The sequence below is a fragment of the Xenopus laevis genome, chromosome 1L, assembly GCF_017654675.1.
Source record: "Xenopus laevis strain J_2021 chromosome 1L, Xenopus_laevis_v10.1, whole genome shotgun sequence".
In the NCBI taxonomy this organism is placed as follows: Eukaryota; Metazoa; Chordata; class Amphibia; order Anura; family Pipidae; genus Xenopus; species Xenopus laevis.
In genome coordinates, this window is record NC_054371.1 from 160,210,628 (window position 1) to 160,232,537 (window position 21,910).

The 21,910-nt window shown below is 35.5% G+C and overlaps 1 protein-coding gene across 2 annotated transcripts in view; it reads left to right on the forward strand.

Moving 5' to 3' along the window:
* Positions 1-21,910, forward strand: part of LOC108715724 (beta-adrenergic receptor kinase 2) — a 112,508-nt gene that overhangs the window by 77,239 nt on the left and 13,359 nt on the right. For both annotated transcript variants that reach the window (XM_018261141.2, XM_018261151.2), the window contains exons 6-13: positions 1,716-1,777; positions 2,149-2,200; positions 2,737-2,828; positions 3,389-3,488; positions 7,523-7,601; positions 9,328-9,458; positions 15,097-15,191; positions 17,798-17,905. In XM_018261141.2, the coding sequence (XP_018116630.1) occupies positions 1,716-1,777; positions 2,149-2,200; positions 2,737-2,828; positions 3,389-3,488; positions 7,523-7,601; positions 9,328-9,458; positions 15,097-15,191; positions 17,798-17,905 (719 nt within the window). The remainder of the gene's footprint in view (positions 1-1,715; positions 1,778-2,148; positions 2,201-2,736; positions 2,829-3,388; positions 3,489-7,522; positions 7,602-9,327; positions 9,459-15,096; positions 15,192-17,797; positions 17,906-21,910) is intronic.

Consider the following 21,910-nt stretch of genomic DNA (forward strand, 5'->3'; position numbering starts at 1 on the left):
AGGCAGTAGATTTTTTTTTTGAACTGAAGAAACAGCTTGCAGGCATAGATTAATGCACAGGCATGTGTTCTATTACAGAAGTGTTTATTGGAAATGAGGCTGAAGGAAGCTAGCAAAGCACAATGACATATAAAGTACCTAAAATAGCTGCTGTCAGGATGGCCATGTTATCTAATAAGCTGCCCTAAGCACACTGCCCAAGGCTTGATCAGTTCACAGCCTGACAGCTGTTTACCTTCAGTTGTTTTTCGTCTGCCAGTGAATATCAAATGAGTTGGGAAATACTCTGCAGAGGGAACATTCTGTTACTTGTGGGCCTACAGTAGATTTCATAATTTTCTCTCTACCTTTGCTAGGGGGGGGCACAGGTACCTTAAGTAAATTCTGTCTCATCTTTAGGAGGCAGGGCACTAAATACAAGAAATCCCTCACTCCCATTATAATATTGGCTGTGTGCCCTGCCTTTCTGTGTTTTTTTTAGTGCTTTCTTCTGAGATGGAATCAAAGCAGGTATAAGGGGCTAATTTTTACCTATTTGATTTTTTTTTCCCCTTTGTTTATGTTAATTCCTTTCCTATAGGACATGTGGATGGTGCGAGCCACACGACCAGGGCTCTCTGATCCTATTTTTATTCTGTAACGTTTGTTTGTTAAATTGTTTTAAGATCCTTGATTTATTATAAATTAATTCTGCATAATGTGCTGTCACTATATAATAGATGATGAAGATGCCACAAGCTATGGTGGTGTACAATAATGGTGTACTCAGCTGAAGTAAATCAAAATGCACAACCTCAGAAATATCAGTTTTAACATTGTTATAAATTCTGTCTGTTGATTTCATAAATGAACAACACAGCTTGATTAATAGCACTTTATGCCCCTTATGACATTGCCTTTCTGACTTAAAACATTTACTAAATAGACTTTATAAAATGCCTTGCGTACTGTAGCCCTTATAGTTGCAGTCTATCAACTGCCTCTTACACTAGCCTTTAATCACATAAAGCAGATTAGTAGTTGGAAGGTAGAAGATCCTCATAGAACCAGATATAGCTGTCATTTGTGCTTGATACATTCTCCTTGCAAGTAATGTGCTTCAACATTTAAGATGCATGTAACCTGAAGCACACCTAATGATTCTCAACTTGTCATTATATAAATAGTATCTATTAGCTTGAAGATCTGATGCAATGATACCTACAGTGCTGATTGCAGCCTTACTTTGTATTTTCAGCCAGTTGTTAGTTTTGAAGCAATATAAATACAGGTAGGGGATCTGTTATCCAGAATGCTTGGGACCTGGGGTTTTTCAGATAATGGATCTTTCTGTAATTTAGATCTTCACACCTTAAGTCTACTAGTAAATCATGTAAGCACTAAATGAAGCCAATAGACTGATTTTGTGTCCAATAAGGATTAATTATATCGGTAGCTTAGTTTGGATAAATGTCAATGTACTCTTTTATTATAACAGAGAAAGGGAAAATAATTTTTAAGAATTTGGATTATTTAGATAAAATGGAGTCTATGGGAGATGGCCTTTCCGTAATTCAGAACTTTCTGGATAACAGATTTCCGGATAACAGGTCCTATACCTGTATAGAATTATCTAGATTGATATTAATATAGATTAATGTGAAGGAAATGTTTGGGATTTTATTGGCATGTTTTATACCTTGTCTTATAACGTGGTTTCTGCTGGTCTGTTTTAGCCATACATAGAAGAAATATGTGACAGCCTTCGGGGCAAGATATTTCAGAAGTTTATAGAAAGGTAAAAATATATAAATGTTTCCGATTACATACAAATTTTACATACATGCTGTAAGATTTGAGGTCCTAGACAAATAAAATGATGCTGCTGCATATGCCCAACTGACATGCACATCATTAACATTAAGCTTCCATGAAACACTGTATTTTTAAAGGGAACAATATGGGCTTTTCAGCTATCTTTGTATGTCTTCACAACTCGCCGCTATCCTAGAAAAACATATATTTTATTAGAGATAATACTGTGTATCAACCGAGCAGCTATTGCAGTTAAAAGGGTTTCCAAATTAAGCTAGTCACTAGTTTTCAATGAGCTTTCTATACCTATACTTATCACATACTATAGAAATACTTTCTTTTTTATTTTTACAGTGACCGGTTTACTAGATTTTGCCAGTGGAAAAATGTGGAACTAAATATTCATGTAAGTAGAAATCAATTAAATATTTGCACTTGTTAGACTTACTGTCTGCTTTGGAGTGGCGTGGGGTCTAACATTTTGGTACCCCTCAGTGAAATATACTTTACATGTCCTTTAAAGTGGACCTGTCACTTTTGTTGCATAAGCTTAATTTGACAAATAAGAGTATGTAGTAAGTGCTATTAACTCCAAGAAATGAAAATGCCATGAATTCTTTAAGGTGTAACATACGTTGAGTGACTAATGTATTATTAATGGAGCTTTGGTGGGGGCAGGGGTCTAATGATTAAATTTTTTGAAAAAAATAAATAAAATGCTCACAAAGTTTCAAGTGACAAACTTTATTTTTTGAAAAAATGTGATCATGAACAGTAAAAAAATCCTCATTCGTTTGTGTGGTTTTTTTTTTGGTTTTTTTTATATATAGACCCTATCCTGACCCATTCATTCAGGGTTAGTGGTACAATGACTAGAAACAAAGAAAGAGAAATTCATGCATATAAAAACCTAACTTTGTTTTTGTAATGGCTCCATACCAGTTGACCATGAATGACTTCAGTGTGCACCGAATAATAGGAAGAGGTGGATTTGGAGAAGTATATGGCTGTCGAAAAGCAGATACTGGTAAAATGTAAGTACACTTTTATGAGATTAATTACAAATTAGGGCTATTATGCCCAACAACCTACTTGGACATACCATTGTACAAAGTCTTTAGCCAGTACATATGGTCAGCATCATTAGAGTATCTATTGGTTAAGAAGTACTCTTTAACATTATCTGTTTCGATTAACATAGGCCAATCCAGTTTTTTTAAGGAAGTCCCAGTCTGTCTATAAATAGGGTCATGTAGGGATGCACCGAATCCAATATTTGGGAATCCCTGAATCCTTCATGAAAGGTTTGGCTGAATACCGAACTAAATACAAATCCTAATTTGCATATGCAAATTAGGGACAGGAAGGGAAAACGTGGAAAAAACTTTTTTTACTTCCTTGCTTTGTGACAAAAAGTTATGCATATTCCCTTCCTGCCCCTAATTTGCATATGCAAATTCAAATTCGGTTGTGCCAGGCACGGGGATTCAGCCGAATCCTGCTGAAAAAGGCCAAATCCCGAAGCAATTCCTGAATCCTGGATTAGTTTTTAAGGCAGCATGTATTTTTTTTACCATGCTCTTTGTTGTTTCAGGTATGCAATGAAATGTTTAGACAAGAAAAGAATTAAGATGAAACAAGGAGAGACATTGGCCTTAAATGAAAGAATCATGTTATCCTTGGTCAGCACAGGCGTAAGTATCCACTGAAATCTCTTCCCGTTAAGCCGAATCCTCCTCAAGCAATGCAAAGATTAGTACTGAGTTGGAGAGTTAACTCTGACACCATATATCACAAATGCCTTTGAAGGACTCTAAAGGCAAGGATTGCACTTTAGATTCACAATAACTGCATTATGTGCAGCATAAAATTGTCTTCTATCACCATGGAAACCAAGGATGTTGGCAGAATTGTAAATTCTTTGTTGTTAAACAGGTCTCGGGTTGTTGTTCAAAACACAGTTATATCTATGGATTATCAGTAGGGCTAAACATTTTAGTTTATAGCAGTCCTACTTATTTTCTGGCATAGTTCCAATCATTCTCCCTCCCAGAGTACTAAATGGATCTGTAAAGATTTTGAACATGCTTATATAATCTAATTTTGCTGTGAAACGGCACAGTATCTTTCTTCTGTTGTCAGCATGATATTTTAGGCATTCATAGTCTGATAAACTGAATTTCTCCCGTTAACACCATGGAGGACACTGGTTTTTGCACTTAAAAAATTGTTTAATGGTCCCTTCTTGCAGGCAGGAATGAAACCTAAATTTTAGGTTCATTTTGTCACATCTTATTTTCCTTAACAGAGTGGTTTCTAAATGTTCTGGTCAATTAGCCAATATGCTTTCCCAATTGATATTGTGCAAGCTGAAGAAAAATGATAAATGTAGTGCTAACCAATTTCATACTTGTGGCCAAACAGGAAACAGAAAACTAAGGGAACACTCATCAATATAAAGTATTTCAGATACTGTCATAGCATGCAATAAAATATGTAAAAGAATACATTTTTGCCAGTACTCATTGTTCAGTACTCAGTACTCATTGTCATCTCATTGTTTGGTGATCCTGATAACAACCAGGCAGTTATCCTTGATGGTCTGTAGCTAATAAATTAGTTTTTCAGACAGAGAAAAAGCCAGCTGGATAGTACCAAAAAATTGTGGCTGTGCAGTTCATCTAGGGCAGTTTGAAAGCATGTTGAAATCACACTGTTCTCTTTTTAATTGGTATGTTGGATGTATCAGCATCATCTCAGATAATTTCGTGAAGCAGCGTCAATTTTTGCGAAACGCATTGAAGTCAATGGCATCAAAATTAATTTGGTGCACGAGAATTTTTGATGCAAGCAACAATTTTCATATGCGAGACTATTTTGTCCAATGGGAGTCCGACTAATTTTTATGCGTGACAATTTTTATGCGCAATACAATTTTTTTTGTTGCAGATGATTTTTTGATGGCGAATTTTTAACGAAGTTTCGCAAAAACATTAGCTGGCGACGAACCACAGAAACTTCCAAATAGGATAGGAACCACTCCTATTGATTTATATACAACCTCAGCAGGTATAAGATGGCAGATTTTTGAATTCTCACAGCCTCGGGGTATAACGTAATAAATACTCAAAGTTTTTTCCCCCACTAAAAATACGGGTTTTATAGTAAAAAAAAAAAAAAAAAACTTGATTTTTAGCATTCAGACTTTAATAAATAACCTCCTAAATGTCTGAGCTTGAAATATGCAAGTTCATTCAAAATCCTCTCTAGGGAATTATAATCATTTGTACCTTATTTTTTCATCTCACACTAATTATGTTGGTCTCATCCTAGAGTGCCATATTTTTAGGCTGAGTACTGTCACAGCACATCCAGTGCATTATGTTACAAAACAGGGTTCTTTATCTAATTTTCTTTTCAAAAAAATACTCATAGAACCACTGAGCAGCAATTATTGTTAATCCCTGTGAAAGCTCTCCGAATATTTGCTTGCCATCCATTTCTCTGATGATTCTGTAGAATTACAGAAGCCACTTAACACACTGTAGTTTTTTGCCCTGTAATTTTAGTTGTGATCAATTTAAAATTTATATTAACAGGAGGCAGGTACACAAGTTATTCTTAACAAAAGGATTTTTCTAGTTATTGCATGAACTTGTTATTTAACATTCCAAACTACAAGATTTTCAGGTGAAATTTTTCAGCCTTTTCTTGATTAAATTGTATTAATTTCTACCACAAATGGTAATTATTCATTGTCTAGTCTGCAGAAAATGTGGATAATTAACCTTCAAGGTTAATGTTTTATAGTAAATTTAATTTATGATAAATTCAACCATGTAATAATATGATACAAAGATGTCTTTAAATTTTTAATTGTATTAACATCTTGGTTGGGAGGAAAGCGAGAAAGAAAGTGGAATAGTAGTGGAGATTGAAGAGGCATTAATATAACTGACACAGTTACAGAATGAATAATTGTGGATGCATTGTTTCATTTTTTGCATCCATTCAAGTGTAGCTAACAAATTTGCATGGTTGCCTCTCAGGAGGAAAAATGTCGCCCAAAGCTCTGAAAATCACTAGGGAAAATATGTCACTAAATAAACTTGCATCCTCCCATTACTAAATATAGACCAACATTCCAGACAAAAATGGATTTGTGAAAAACCCAACTTCTGGCTAAGCCTTTACTCACTTTGTCACAAAACAGGCCACAGAAATGTGCTGGTATATTTGAATAGTAAGCCTACTGTTCACAGATACCATTTTTGTTTGTTATGACTGACTTGCCTAAACGACATGCCTATCTCCGATATCTAATGTGCATCACTATCTTTGATATGATGCAAAACAGTATGACTGTGTCTAAGGCCTAGTAGGATCTGGCCCCTAAACTTGTGTCTGCTTTAGTAGAAGTGTGCCTTGTAGGAAGTAACCATTAAGGATATTTCTGCTGTAGTACAGTTCTAGCCGCTGAAGGATTAATCCATAAACTTGTCACTGCCTTGATTATATTTTGTCCTCAGGGAGGACTGACCCAATAACTGGTGACTTCCATTAATACCCTTTGAGTCTGTGTGGGAAATCCTGATTAATATATCACTGCCATTTGTACAGTTTGAGCGAGGGAGGGACAGATTGACAAATGTGTTAGTGCCATTAGTAATATAAAGATTTATTTTATTGATTTTGTTTGCATGTTTTCTCAGTAAGAAGAGATCACTACTGAGAGGTGGTTTGCCTTGTGTTTTATATTTGTCCTGCTATGTTTATTGCTATAACCCTAACCCTGAATTTGACAGGGGTAAAAATGTATGTCAATGAGAGAGAGTGCCACTTTGTGAACAAAGTTATTTATATGACTTCTTATGAAAAAGATGCGGAACTACCACCATTATTAGATCTAACAGTGTTGAGAGTGAATTTCATCCAAGTTGAGAAAAAGCATATTTATTATTTTTAGATACACCTGTAAGCCCAGCTTGAAGGTCAGTTATGGTGAAAAGATATTGGAACTATGGCTGAATGACTAATATACTGATATTTTTGTATATGTGTAACACTGCTGTGAATCAAGGGTGGCCTGTCCAAAGGTTAGACCTCCAAGGGGGGCTTGAACTGAACAAGTCCAACAGCCACTGCTTTATAACAGGAGTCATCCATGTAAAGGACAAGTCAATGCCATCTTATTTCAGCAGCCATTGATAACTATACATAGTATATTTAGCTTCAGCTGTTTTCCTCCCCACTGATAATGAAAGAGGCCTGTATTATAGTGACATCGGCTGACATCACCCCCAGTTGGTTGATGTTCCTTGTATTACACACATAGTATTGCTCACCTGAGCCCTCTTTCAGACTAGATAAATTGTAACACTAACCGTACCTTTCATAACATTGTGGGGGTCATTTATCAACACTGTGCAAATTTGCCCAAGGACAGTACCCAATGGCAGCCAATAAAATTGTTGCATTCATTGTTTTACATGCAGCTGGTTGAAAAAAGCGACTCATTGATTGGTTGTTATGGGCTACTTCCCATGGGCAAATTTGGCCAGTGTTGATAAATGAGCACCATTCTGTTGAGACTGTAATCTTAACAGGGCAGCGCATAACAATAATATTATCAACAATAATATAAAGTCACCATGTTGAGAATAAAAGTTTTACAATTACATCAATATTTTAAATGGCTTCATAAAATGTATTTTTTATGTATTTGCAGGACTGTCCGTTCATAGTATGTATGACATACGCATTTCACACACCTGATAAGCTCTGTTTTATCCTGGACCTGATGAATGGTAAGGTTATAGATTTTTTGGGGTTTTCTTTTTTGTTGCTGCTACTGGTTTTCCTTACTAATTAAGTCCAGTTTTGCCATGGAGTATGTAACTACACTAAGGGGATTATTTACGAAAATCCGAATTTATCTCATTAAATAAAAAAAGCTCAACCAAACTCCCATCCCCTATTTTGCTAGCTATAATAAATCTGATCTGGAAAAAAAACCTGATAAAAAAAAAAACCTGATAAAATCAAACGAAAACCCTAATTGTATGATTTTTTTCGGACTTTTTTCCCGAATCGCTATTTTTTCAGTTTTTTTGCCCGAAACATCGAATTTATTGGATAATGGGGCTAAACCCAGAGCAGACCACAATATCTTCCAATTATGAAAGGGACATCTCCCATTGATTTATACGTGACCTCGACAGGTTTTAGATGGCTGATTTGAGGTTTTTTATTCTATGAAACATTCGAGTTTTTGCCCCAAAAAGTCCAACCAGATAAATTTGAAGTTTAGTAAATAATCCCCTGGGCCATCTGGACATTAGTGGGCAGTTGTGATGCCACTCAGACCGATAATCCTGTGAATCCTGGTGGATTGAGGATTATTGACCCTGACAAAAAATTTCCAACTGTCAGGGGGAAATGAAGTGTAGAAGAGGTACATATACCTGGTTCTTTCTTCAGATTGTTGTTTGTTTTTAACAACATACATATTAGGCTGGTATTTGGAACCAAGATGCTATTCTAGTCGTATAAGTCAGTGAATTTTATGTGTTGTTATATTTTTTTCCTTATCATTGCATTACTCATATTTGATTGGTGTTTGGTTTGATCTCATTATTATGTTATTTAGTGTTTGTTTCTGTTGGTTTGCTTGGTGAATTCTATCTGGTAAAGGTTAAACTTTTTTGTGGAAGGCCAATTGGAGTAGATTGTGAGAAAAAAACTAAAAGACTCGAGTTTCATCCAAATTGCAGAAACTATATGAATAAAAAATTAGTAGTACTAATTCAGTTTAACCATAATTTGTAAGCAAAGAGGAGACAGTTTGTCTCTCCTGCAAAGACAATGACTATATTTAATCAGAACTCTCATTTGTCAAGGAGGCAATTTGAAGGGCATCATGTAATTATGAGGAGAAATTGTGCTTTGCTTTAGACGATCAGGATATTATTTTGTAATAAGTGTAATTTATCAACCTCTTTTGCATTATTTGCATAATTTTAAGTTGGGAATATGGCAAGTTTTCATTTTTGGTTGTGTTGAACACGGTATATTGTTTTCCTGTTTCATACTCTAGATTTGAAGATTTGAGTGACTCATTTTCCATTTCAAATAATTTGGGTGAAATGAATTAATAAAATATATGTAGAATGTTTTGTTGTTGTAAATCATTCATATGCTTACTTGATTGTGAGATTTTCGTATATTCAAAATATTCAGTTTTAGAGGCCCATTTATCAAAATTCAATTTCGAACTTATGTGAGTTTTTTTTAATTTCGAATATACTCACAATTTAACTGGGAAGTCATTTAAGAAAATATTTTGGGTCAAAATTTTTAATTTTCAGCAGCATTTTTTTGTAAGGAAAAATGGGAATTTGGATTTCCAAAAATGTCCTGTATTGTTAAAAAAGCCAAAGTTTATTTTGAAACCCTGCAAACTATACTCAGTGAATATCTTCATAACTTTTATATCTGTAACAATGCCAATGTTCTGTGTTCTGATTGTTACAGGTGGTGATCTGCACTATCACCTCTCACAACATGGCGTGTTTTCGGAGAAGGACATGAGGTTTTATGCTGCTGAAATCATCCTAGGCTTGGAACACATGCACCACCGTTTTGTTGTCTACAGAGACTTGAAGGTGGGAAATACTATGAGAAAAGTTTGCCCAAATGTGTTGTGCCATATGTACAATTATTTATCCAGTATTTTATTAGAGACTTCATCTTGTTACAAAACAATATAGAGTAAGAAGACCTTCATCATGGAATGTTCAAGTTAAACTACCCATGCCACTCCATACTGGTCTAGAAAACTTTTAAATATATTACAATATTAAAATAATCAGAACACAAAGAACGCAGTTTAGCCTGCAGAAAAGCTCCCTAATTCACTGTGTGCTCTCCCCCGTTGAGTTGAATTGGAAAGCCTTACATTTCCAGTACCCGCATCTTTTAATAATGACACTGCTAAAGCCTTTTTTGGAGTGAAAAGCACCAATATTGGCACCAAGCATTGTGGTACTAAAAAAAATCCCTTTGAAATCGGTGGGAGATGACTCTCCTCACTTCCGTCATAACCCTGGAACTTTATCAGGAAAATGGGTCAGTTATTTAAATATTTGCTCCTAGAAACCATTGGTCCTCTTGTTGTCAATGGTGTTTTCACCTGTGAAAGCTTAATAATTTCCACAACACAGGAACTAAGAAAAAAATCTAAAATGTAAGTTTTATTTTATTTTATTAAGACAATGTTACAAAAAAAAAACAGAGAAGCTAATTTTAGGTTTCAGAGCTTCAACTATATGTAGAAAAAAGTTTCAGAGGCACATTTGTTTTTGAGTAAAATTAGACAAATGGCCAAGAGATATTTCCAGTCAATTCTCAAAGTTAAAAAATCACTTTTTATTCATCATAAATATTAAAAAAGTAGGCATACAGACCAATTGATACTGTATGCCTACTTTTTTAATATTTATGATGAATAAAAAGTGATTTTTTAACTTTGAGAATTGACTGGAAATATATTTTTGAATTGAGTGCCCTTTGGAGTTGGGGGCTATATTCCAGCACTTGGCCCTTTTTTACAGGCCTATATAGATTGCAGCAGTTGAGTAGTAAAGTTTTTCTGAAATGGCCAAGAGAGTCTGGATACTTTTGCAAGGCACTTTATACATTGCTTTTCTCAGTTGAGCTGAATCAAACATATTAAGCACTTCTCTGGTTTCTTCTTTTCAGTATGCAAACTTGTCATTTCTTTTTACTTATTTTAGGATTTCTGTAGAATTTTCAGTTCCAATAATATGTATCTAGCAGCTCAAGCAAGTTCCCAAGAAACAACAAAACTGCAAAGATCCTTTTAGTTGGTTGCTGCTGTATGCATAACAAATGTCTTATTCCTATAAACTTTGTCCTTTGAATCCACAGCATCAGTCATTTTTGTGCCCCCACAAGACGTGCTACCACTGTTTTCATTTCTGTTGTAACAATGTGTCTAAACTCTTCAAATAAAACTACTGTTTAACATGCCAGTATGCAGACCAGAGCACCATTAAAAGCATTCCAGACTATAAATCCAAGCAATTGTCAAATATTGCTGTGGAACCATACTTTTGTGAAGATATTGCATCTGCTTATCATTCTTATTGAGAAAGATAAGCCGTGAAGTTTGTATAGAATTTGGTGGCAGTGAATATACCTGTACCTTTTTAAAAAAAACAAAACAGGTTTATTGCATTTAGGGTTTTGTTTTGTTTTTTGTTAAAGCCACAATGGTACAGTTACTGGATCCTAAAGGCAAGGTATGGAAAATGTTTTACATGCAGCAATCTGAATGTTAGTGACGGTAGAGGTAGTTTCAGGAGACTTGTCCTGTACTGATACCACATTTTCCATGGGTGACAAACTAGTATGTCATTGGCCTTAGTCTCTTTAGATATATTTATATGGGTAAGTGCAAAGGATGGATTATTTTCTCTACTGCTTATAGTTTGAAATGTTTAGGGTGAGCATTCCTTTTTTGATAATATCCCAGATAGGATTTAAAGTGCTAGGAGGAGGTAAAAGCCAAAAGAATATTTTTTATCTGTTGTTATATTGGCACATTAACTGCTTTATAGGCTTTTTGTCTATTGACCTAAAAAGGAGTAAGATTGCCAGCGCACAGTTTGCCTTTAAAAATAGTTATTACAAAAAAATTAGGTGTTAGTACCACACTTTGGCCAAAATATGTAAGCTCACTTGCTACGTCATTTAACGCGAGTTCTACATTGCCTATTGATATTACCTATTGACCTATCACTAAATGGCACAACCTCACAACCTTTAATCACTGACAGAAATGCATAACATATATTATCTTCAGAAAAAAAAAAGAACTCTGGATCCCCTGACTACCAGAGAGCTGTATATCAGGCAAGACTTAACTCCTGAAATTGGGGGAACTAAAAATAAAAAACAGTAAAGCTGAGGAGAGTCGGAGACCGTAACAGATAGCAAAATAGAGTGTGAAAGATGTGGTGAAACTGGCCTAATCTGTCTGTTCATACCGTGTCCATATTTGCAGCATAGAACCTCATCAGTTAGTCTACATCATGAGTGTCCATACTTTACTAATGTGAGGTCTACTTTTATTTATGTTGTCCCATTATGATCTAAATCCATAAAAACATTGTTAGCATTCCGTTCCATGAAAAATATTACTTAAATATTGATTTATTTGAAAATGTTTATTGCTATATTTAACAAACAACTATTTCTTATGTTACCTTGACATAATAAATATCTGAATGAAAAGCATGAAACGAGCAGTTTCTTGACAGTGTCTTGAGATCTACTGATCACCAGCTAAAGGTCTACTGGTATATCTCGATCTACCTTTTGGGCACCCCTGGTCTACATTATGTCTTAGCCTGATGCATGCAGGGCTGTGAAGTCGGTACATAAATCCTCCGACTCCTCAGTTTATGGTACATCTGACTCCAACTTTTACTGTTTACTGTTTTTTAAGGAACAGTAATACCAGAGACTGAAACTGTATCAAAGTAATAAAAATATAATGTACTGTTTCTTCACTGGTAAAAGCTGTGTGTTTACTTAAGAAATACTACTATATTTTATATAAACAAGCTGCTGTGTAGCCATGGGGTAGCCATTCAAGCTGGAATAAAAAAAGGAAAGACACAGGTTACACTACACTTAACAGATAAAACACCATTGTATTGGACTGGGCTTATCTGTTATATGCAATGAAACCTGTGCCTTTTTTCCATCTTGAATAGCTGCTCCCATGGCTACACAGCAGCTTTTTTTTTATATAAACTATAGTAGTCTTTTTGAGGTAAACACACAGCTTTTACCAGAGCATGCTAAAAGAATATTTCATATTAATTACTTTAAAATGCTTTTTTGGTGTCACTGTTCCTAATGTATTTTCCCATTGATTGAAAGAAGTACACAACACACAAGGCATTTTATCACTGCCAAAGCTCAAAAATATAAACCATATCCTTTGGCAATTCTTAACCAAATCAAAGTTAAACTACATATTGGAAAACCTAAAACATCTTCTATATTAATTGCACCTGGCATATACAGTAGTTATAGAATAGCTGTTAAATACAAATTTCACTAAAGTATTGTCCTTAGAAACAGAATTGCTGCTGCCTTAACCTCTTTCATAGAAGCTCTTAAATCTGATTATTTTCAGTGCTTGTATAATCTTCACTATGGTGTGTTAATCACTTAGAACTTTTCCTTAATTTTCCCTTTGCTGCAGTCAGTGAGCCAGAATCTAAAAAGGGCTAATAAATGAGCTCCATGTCATTCGCACGCCAAAAGTAGCACGTTCAGTTTGATGGTCTGCAGTGTTTTTTAACCGCATACATTCTTAGCATTGATTATCTGGGTCAGAGGACTAATCATTTTTGCATTAGGTAAATACATTAGACTGTTTTACAAAATCCATGGCAGTTTTTTTTTTTTTTTACAAACATTTAAAAACTCATCCTGTAAAACTGACAAGCCATTAAAAATATAAAGAACAACAGTATAAGAAAGAACAAAAAATTCTATATATTGAATAGGGAAACCATTTATTATTTGTAAGAATTTTGATCTGCTCAAAATCTGTATTTGACACATTTGACGTTTTTTTTTTCATTGTTTTTTTAAATTTCATACATTCTTTTTGTATTTATTATGTATGATCCATACCTGGATCCATACCTGCAGTAATATATTTTATTGATTGTAGTTGATTTTATTGATTGCTTAATGCAAGTGCAGGAGTTTTTAATAATAGAAAAGGCTTTTCTCTGAATCATCTTTCAAAATGTCCCACTTTAGAATACACACCCCATAAAAGGCAAACAATATTTTGTGATCAAACTTTTCTGGCAATAAAATAGTAAATAGTCCATTACACTGTAAAAAAAAATCCCAGTTATAGTTGGAAATGTGCTTACCCTTTGCACCCATAGCTTACTTGAAGCTGCCTATCAGCTATTTTGTATGTATGGTACTTAATATGATGGGGTTTTTTCTTCATATAAATAGCTTGCCATCTGCTCAAGTGAACTACTTAAACTACTGTGGCCAACATTTTTGGTTGCAGCGTGGTTCATTTACATTTTGATATTTAGTGCCTTGCTATAGTATTTAGTCACAACTTTTCTGCTTTTAATGAATAACAGACAGTGTCCTGGAAAAGAGACAGGTTTGCTTCTAAAATAAAAATTTTAGTGGCAAACCCCATGGCTGAAGCTTTCCACTGGCTTTTAAAGGAATTGTTCAGTGTAAAAATAAAAACTGGGTAAATAGATAGGCTGTGCAAAATAAACAATCTTTCTAATATAGTTAGTTAGCCAAAAATGTAATGTATAAAGGCTGGAGTGATTTGATGTATAACATGTCAGTCAGAGCACTGCTTTTCAGGTCTCTTGGTTTACACTGACTGTTTGCCCTGGTTACCAGGCAGTAACCAATCAGAGACTTGAGGGGGGCGGGGGCACATGGGTCATATCTGTTGCTTTTGAATCTGAGCTGAATGCTGAGGATCAATTACAAACTCACTGAACAGAAATGTACCATGTGGCCCCCCTTCAAGTCGCTGACTAACTCAGAGTTATAGAGCTGAAAAGCAGGAAGTTGGATTCTGGCTGTTTTATTAGACATCTGTTCACTCCAGCCTTTATATATTACATTTGTGGCTAACTAACTATATTAGAAACATTTTTTATTATGCACAACCTATCTATTTACACAGTTTTTATTTTCACACTGAACTATTCCTTTAAAGCACAGTCAAATTCCAACTCCAGACAGGCTTTGCTGGTTTTGGGGGAGTGTACCATTAGGAGACTTAACATATCATGCACTGAAGTTTAGTTTATATGTTAAATAGAAAAATCGTAAGCAAAAATAATAACGATATAAAAAATATGCTGCTAGAATAAGTATTCAGTCCCCCATGTATTACCACCTTTTTCTGATTTGCAAGTTGTTCAGCCAGGTGAAACTATGTGCCCTAGTTTCCAAATTATGTCGCAGTTTCTTAATTGGACTAAAATCAGGACTTTGCAGGGCTGAGCTGCCCAAACAGTCACAGTGCTTTGACTTTGGGTCTGATCTTGTAACCAGTTACATTTGCAAATGGAATATGAAATTCCTTTTAGTTTGGAAATTAGATTAGAACATTTTAGGATGTATCTACATTGTTTTGCAATTTTTTGTGTGATGTGTATTGTCGAATTTCTCTAATCTTGTCACTTTTATTTCTAGCCTGCAAACATTCTATTAGATGAGCATGGCCATGTGAGGATATCAGATCTGGGTCTTGCATGTGATTTTTCCAAGAAGAAGCCGCATGCTAGTGTGTAAGTACATTGTTCAGGTAGCCCTAATACCAGGTTGTAGAAAGAGTCCATTAAACTGGAAATTATAAATACAGCTATGGAAACCCATTATACAGAAAGGCTTATGGAGGGAAGAGGAACTTCCATAAAAATCCATTTTAAGAAAATACTGATACTAATTTTTAAAAATGACTTCCTTTTTTTCTGTAATAGTAAAACAGTAACTTGTATTTGATAACAACTCAGCTGCATTAATCCACATTGGGGGCAAAATAATCCTATTATATTTATTTAAAGGGGTGGTTCACCAGTAAGTTAACTTTTAGTATGTTATAAAATTGGCTATTTTAAGCAACTTTTCAATTGGTCTTAATTTTTTTGTTATGGTTTTTTAAATGATCTCTTCTGCCTCTTTCCAGCTTTCAGAAGAGGGTCACTGCAGCAAAATAGCTGTTGCTTTGTAAAGCTATAGTTTTATTGTTGTTACATAGTTCAATTTCCATTCAGAAACTTTCCTTTTGATCTTCAGATCTTTCATTCACACCACTGCCTGATTGCTAGGGTAAACTGCAAAAATGTCAAACTTTCTGAATGACCAAATAAAAGAAAGGTCCCTTTTCCAAATTCCGGATGGAAATGTACCATTTTCAGCCAAGAAACTGAAACTGAAATAAGTTGAATACTACAACTAGACCATGCTCTTTAAAAGGGTTGTTCACCTTTAAATTAACTTTTTAGTATGATGTAGAGACTGATATTCTGAGACATTTAGCAATCTGGTTGCTAGGGTCCAGATTACGTTAATAATCATGCACTGATTTGAATTAGAGACTGGAATTTGAATACAAGAGGCCTGAATAGAAAGATGAGTAATAGAAAGTAGGATTAACAATAAATGTCATCCAGAGCATTTGTTTTTAGATGAGGGTCAGTGACCCCCATTTGTAAGCCGGAAAGAGTCAGAAGAAGAGAGCAAACAATTTAAAAACTATATAGAAAAAATAATGATGACCAATTGCAAAGTTGTCTTTAAATGGGTGGTTCACCTTTCAGTTATCTTTTAGTTTTTTATAGAATGACCGCTTATAAGCAATCTTTCAACTAATTCAAATCAGTGCATGGTTACTAGGATACTCTGGACCCTAGCAACCAGCTAAATAACTCAAAAACCACAAATGATAAAAGATGAAACCAATTGCAAATTGTCTCAGAATATCACTCTCTACATGATCCTAAAAGTTAATTTAAAGATGAACAACCCCTTTAAGAAATAAAAGATTATGGTTTTGGAATGGCCATAGGAATGTGGGTAGATCTGAAACATTCTGTGGATGCAAAAGGACCTAAGATTTTTCCTGATCTAGAAGCCTTCTGCAAAGGAGAGTAGCAAAAAAAAAAAAAATAATAATAATAACAACATTTGAGTCTTGGATTTTTGCCAAAAGAAAGATTATGATTTTTTGTTAAATATTTTTTTTTTGTTGTTAAATAAATAGATAATACTTATGCATTTAATTTAAATTTATAAATCTAATATTTTAAGTTTGGTGGCTGCAGAGGTTTTATTTTTATTTTTTGAAAATTAACAATACCTGTATTATACCGATAGCCAAATTTTTAAACATGAATGAAATATACAGCTGAATTGGTTGCGGTCAATATAAATTTATTTTTGGTAATTAGAAAGAGCATTTGTCAGAAGTGCTGTATTAGCTACTTATAGCATTGGATAGATCAGTGGTCACTGCCTTGTAAAATTGTAATCACCACTGTCGCTCTTTGCATATTAAATAATGATTATGTAATTGACAAACTTGCCCTTCTGGTTCCAGCTTCTGTTTGATTCAACCAACAGATTTTAACGGAGAACTAAACCCCCCCCCCGTACCAAAAGCTCCCTAAATTACCTGCGGGTAGGGACAGGGGGGCAGTGGCAGGAAGTTAAGGGGGCATTTGGTACGGGGGGGGGGGGTTTCTTGTTTAAAATCTGTAGGTTGAATCAAACAGAAACCAATCCTCTTTGAAGACTTTTTTTTATTTGAATTTTTAAAAATGGGCAGAATTAGTTTCCTATGATGGTAATGATAATCAGTAATAAATTCTGGACCATTGTAAAAGGTTGTTCAATTAAACTCGAGACTTTAATATTTCAGTACATAAAACAATTCTGCTAAAGTTCAGACGCACCACTCATGTTGGTTTGACAGACTCAAAGGTTCGCATGAGTCGGAACTTAAAATTGGTCTCTAATTAGATCTAGATGAAGTATTTAAATAGCGACAGAATATATTTCCCAGAGGACCTTCATTTTAACCATTTTTTCTGCGTAAAAAAAAAATCTAAATGTGATTCATTTTCAGAATCTTGGAATGAAACCTAAATTTGCACATATATATATTTAATGCACAACCAGTCTTATAAATTAAAAAAGATGATTCTTCTTAAATACAGTACCTCATATCCATATTGTTTTTTTATTACATGTATCTTCTACACTGCTGCCAGTGATCTTGTTTTATTCAAGCAGCTGTCAACCTTAGAAGTCAGTGATGACTGTACTATTAAAAAAGACTTCCTGTTGAGTAAAGATTATATTCTAATATTTTTTTTACCATTTGGAATTTCAGAGGAACACATGGGTACATGGCTCCTGAGGTGTTGCAAAAGGGAACAGCTTATGACAGCAGTGCAGACTGGTTCTCTCTAGGATGTATGCTTTTCAAACTTCTCAGAGGGTAAGTAAAGTAACTTTAATAAGTAACCTAACCAACAAACGTGACAGTGTCCTCAATAGAACTAATTTAATAATTTGTGGAAAATAAACATACTCACTGGAGATGATGTTTGCTATATACTGTAGGTGACTCAAGGATTCAGCATTTTTTTCCGGTCAATTGCAACTTTTCACCTGATGCAATTGAGAAGATGGGGCCAGTACAGTCTGCCTTGAAACCTTTAAAGCCAGTGCCCATATTGACGGGTGCAATGCTTATTTTACATTATATGTAAAACCTAGGATATCAAGTAATTTCATCCTGGCACTACCACATCATGTATAAAGAGCGTGTACATCTATCTCTTTTCTGTCTGTATATTTTCAGTAAATGAGCACTAACTAAACTTCAGTACTGTCACTACTAGTCTTTACCGCACTTGAACATCAGTAAGTACACATACAGATATATTATCAAGACAAAAGAAATATGTTATAATTTCTGATGAAATTGTCTCCAAAAACCTGGTGGTTAATAAGTTCGGTTACTTTAATTTTAGGAATGTTGTTGTAGTGCAGAGCTGTCCAGCTTTTTAATGGGGAGAAGATCCAGTGGTGCATATCTTTATTTCCATAGCAGCAATAAGTGTCCCGGGGCTGCACGTGGCTTCTACCTTAGTTCTCTCTTAGTTTTTTTGTTGGATTTTGAAAACATGAATGACAGTGAAAAAGATTAAATGATAGAAAGTCATGCAGATTTTCTCTGAATGTCAGAAAAAGTTAATATTTTGGGGAAGTCAATGTGCTTAAATCACAAAAGGAACCTTCATTGTGCAGTGTATTTTAGGAACATTGGTTGAAAGATAGTTCAAGGTCTTTTGCTGAGCAAAGACAAAGGCCTATTTCAGAGAGCCATTCATAGTTGTGTAAAGTACGTTCTGTACTCTAGAATAATATAAAAGATTGCTAGGTGGGTCTGATAAATGCCCTATAATGAAAAGATATTAGTAGGTGAAAGCATATATTTAGAGAATGAATGAAGTTGAAACCCCTATAGTCACGAAATGTGTTACAGTCCTTTCTGTGCACCAGAACAAAAGAAAAATCGTTCTTTTCATTACACTTGTGCAATAAATCAGTTGTGCTATTGAAAAGAAAGATGTGTTTTGTATTTGAATGTAGTTCATCTTGAAATGAACTTATTTGTGTTTCATAGACAATGGTATTTGAAAACAATTTCACTTTTTTTTTTAATGCTTTTGAATTACTCAAGTTTTTAATTTTTTATTGCTCTTTAGCTCTCAGCCTTTAAATTGCCATGTGGTTGCCAGGGCTTAATTAAGTGATGAATAGAAGAGGACCTGAATAGGACGATAATGGAAATGTAGACCCATGTAAATTCACTGCAGCTGTTGTTTTCCCGCCAGTTTGTGGTTTTAAGGCATGTCCATAGTTGAGTTTGGCACTTTGAGAAAGGCCTTGGATGGGGCCGAAACGTTAGTCTTGAGCTAATTTATTAATAAAAATATTTTCTACAATTTTAAGACCTGAGAGTGCGGAACTTTTTTGCAGTTGTTGGAAAATAAATGATGATCGTGCACCCAGGCATACTAACACTCTATATGGAGAGTGCCGGCTTCTCGTGGATTATATATTAGATAATAGCAGTTTGCACCAGGCAGTGGGTGCAGCCTAAATGCTAAAAGTACTAAAAGTTGCATTTTTATTCCTCTTAAAGGTAGAGTTCAGTATAAAATAAAAACCAGGTAAATAGCCTGTGCAAAATAGAATTTTTTTTTAATATAGTTAGCCAAAAATGTAATGTATAAAGGCTGGAGTGACCGGATGTCTAACATAATAGCCAGAACACTTCTGTGCAGCTCTTTTGGTTTCCACAGATTGGTTAACAGGCAGTAACCAGTCAGTGACTTGAGGGGGGCACATGGGTCATTACTGTTTGCTTTTGAATGTGACCTGCATGCTAAAGTTCATTTGCAAACTCACTGAACAGTTATGCCCCACATGGCCCCCCTTAAAATCACTGACTTACTCAGAGTTATAGAGCTGAAAAGCAGGAAGTTGGGTTCTGTTCTTTTATGTTAGACATCCTCTTACTCCAGCCTTTATACGTTACATTTTTGGCTAACTAACTATATTAGAAAAATCTTTTATTTTGCACCGCCTATCTATTTACCCAGTTTTTATTTTTTACAATTAACTATTCCTTCAATGTGCTAGATCTTGTGCTGTGGCCATAGTAAAAAGATCTATATTTTTTAGAGACTTTAGACTAGTTCTGTCTGTACGTGGGGACTTATGTCTCTACTGTCCCAAAACATGCCTGGCTCATTCAGTTGCTAACTGCATGAAGCAGTTCCATACTCCCAGTTTCACCTAAGGCCGCTTCAAAGGGATTTTCTGTCTCAGAACTGAGGTGGTGGACAGAGGAGAGAAATAATGCGAGAGGTTGCCTGTGGTCACTTCCACCTTGAACAGTAATCAGCACGGACGCCAGCCTATCGGGCTGGGGGGCAGCAATGAACGACAAGACATGTCAGGGGAAGTGGCTGCAGAAGGAGTCTCGGCTTCACATAAATGTTCTGGAACTAAGAGCAGTTTACAAGGCGCTGAGAGTTTGGTCACATCAGCTAAGAATTGTCCAATACGGATACAATCAGACAATGCCACTGCAGTGGCATATATCAACCATCAAGGAGGCACAAAGAGTCAAGCGGCGATGAACAAGGTCTCCAAAATATTTCAGTGGGCAGAAAGTCAGAACTCAACCTTGTCGGCAATATACATTCCAGGAGTGGAGAATTGGGAGGCCGATTATCTCAGCAGAAACAAGATCGACCAGGCAGAATGGGCTCTTCATCCAGAGGTGTTCCAGCTTCTAGTTCACAAGTTCGGAAGGCCTGAGATGGATCTCATGGCCTCACACAGAAACAACAAACTTCCACGGTACTGTTCGAGAACGAACAATCCACGGCCAGAGGCAACAGATACATAATGACAGGGTTTTGTGCTGATGCCACATAAAGAAAGTATAAACAGTACCAGTCAAAAAATAATAATGAATAAATTAAAAAAAAAAAAAATGTTTTTTTGAATTAATTACAGAGGATTTACTCACAGTTCACCCCAGTCCCGAGGTGCAAGTCCAAAACACTATATCCAAAAGAGATGTGAGGACCTCCAGTAATAAAGAAACAATTGTATAAAAAAATTAGAAAAATGTATTAGGACATGAAAACCTAATGCGTTTCGTGCCTATTAGGGCACTTACTCATAGGCAAGTTTATCTATTTCCACCATTCCCACTGTTGGCAAGAGTAATAAGGAAGGTTCGTCAAGCAATCCTAGTGGCACTAGCTCGGCGAGCGTGGTACGCAGACTTGTAAACATGTCAGCCTCACCACCATGGCGACTACTGCTGCGTCCAGATCTGCTGTTGCAGGGACCATTCAGACATCACAACCTGCAAATGTTACACTTCACGGCATGGGACTTGAGGCCGAGATCTGGAGGGACAGAGGTTTTTTTAGAAGAAGTGATAAAGACCTTAGTTAGAGCAAGGAAACCTTCTATGATTAAAGTTTACCACAGAATTTGGTCAATATTCCAGTCCTGGTGTGGTGAGAACAGAATTTCTTGGATAGATTATTCTATACAGCAGTTCTTTAGCTTCCTTTAACGAGGGCTTGACAGGAGTCTTAGAATTGGAGTGCTAAGGTCACAGACGTCTGCATTTTCGGTGCTTTTTTCAGTTTCAATGGGCCATTCAACCTGAAGTAAAACAATTCTTTCAAGCAGTTCTGCATATCACGCCTCCGCATAGAGATCCCACCCCGCAGTGGGACCTCAATCTGGTGCTAAAAATGTTACAAGGGCCTCCTTTCGAACCTATGGCTGAAAGTTCAGATACATTTCTAGCATGGAAAGTTGTTTTTCTCCTGGCAATTTGTTCAGCTACAAGCGCTCTCAGTGAAGGTTCCTTGGATGGTGTTTCACAGGGATAAGGTAG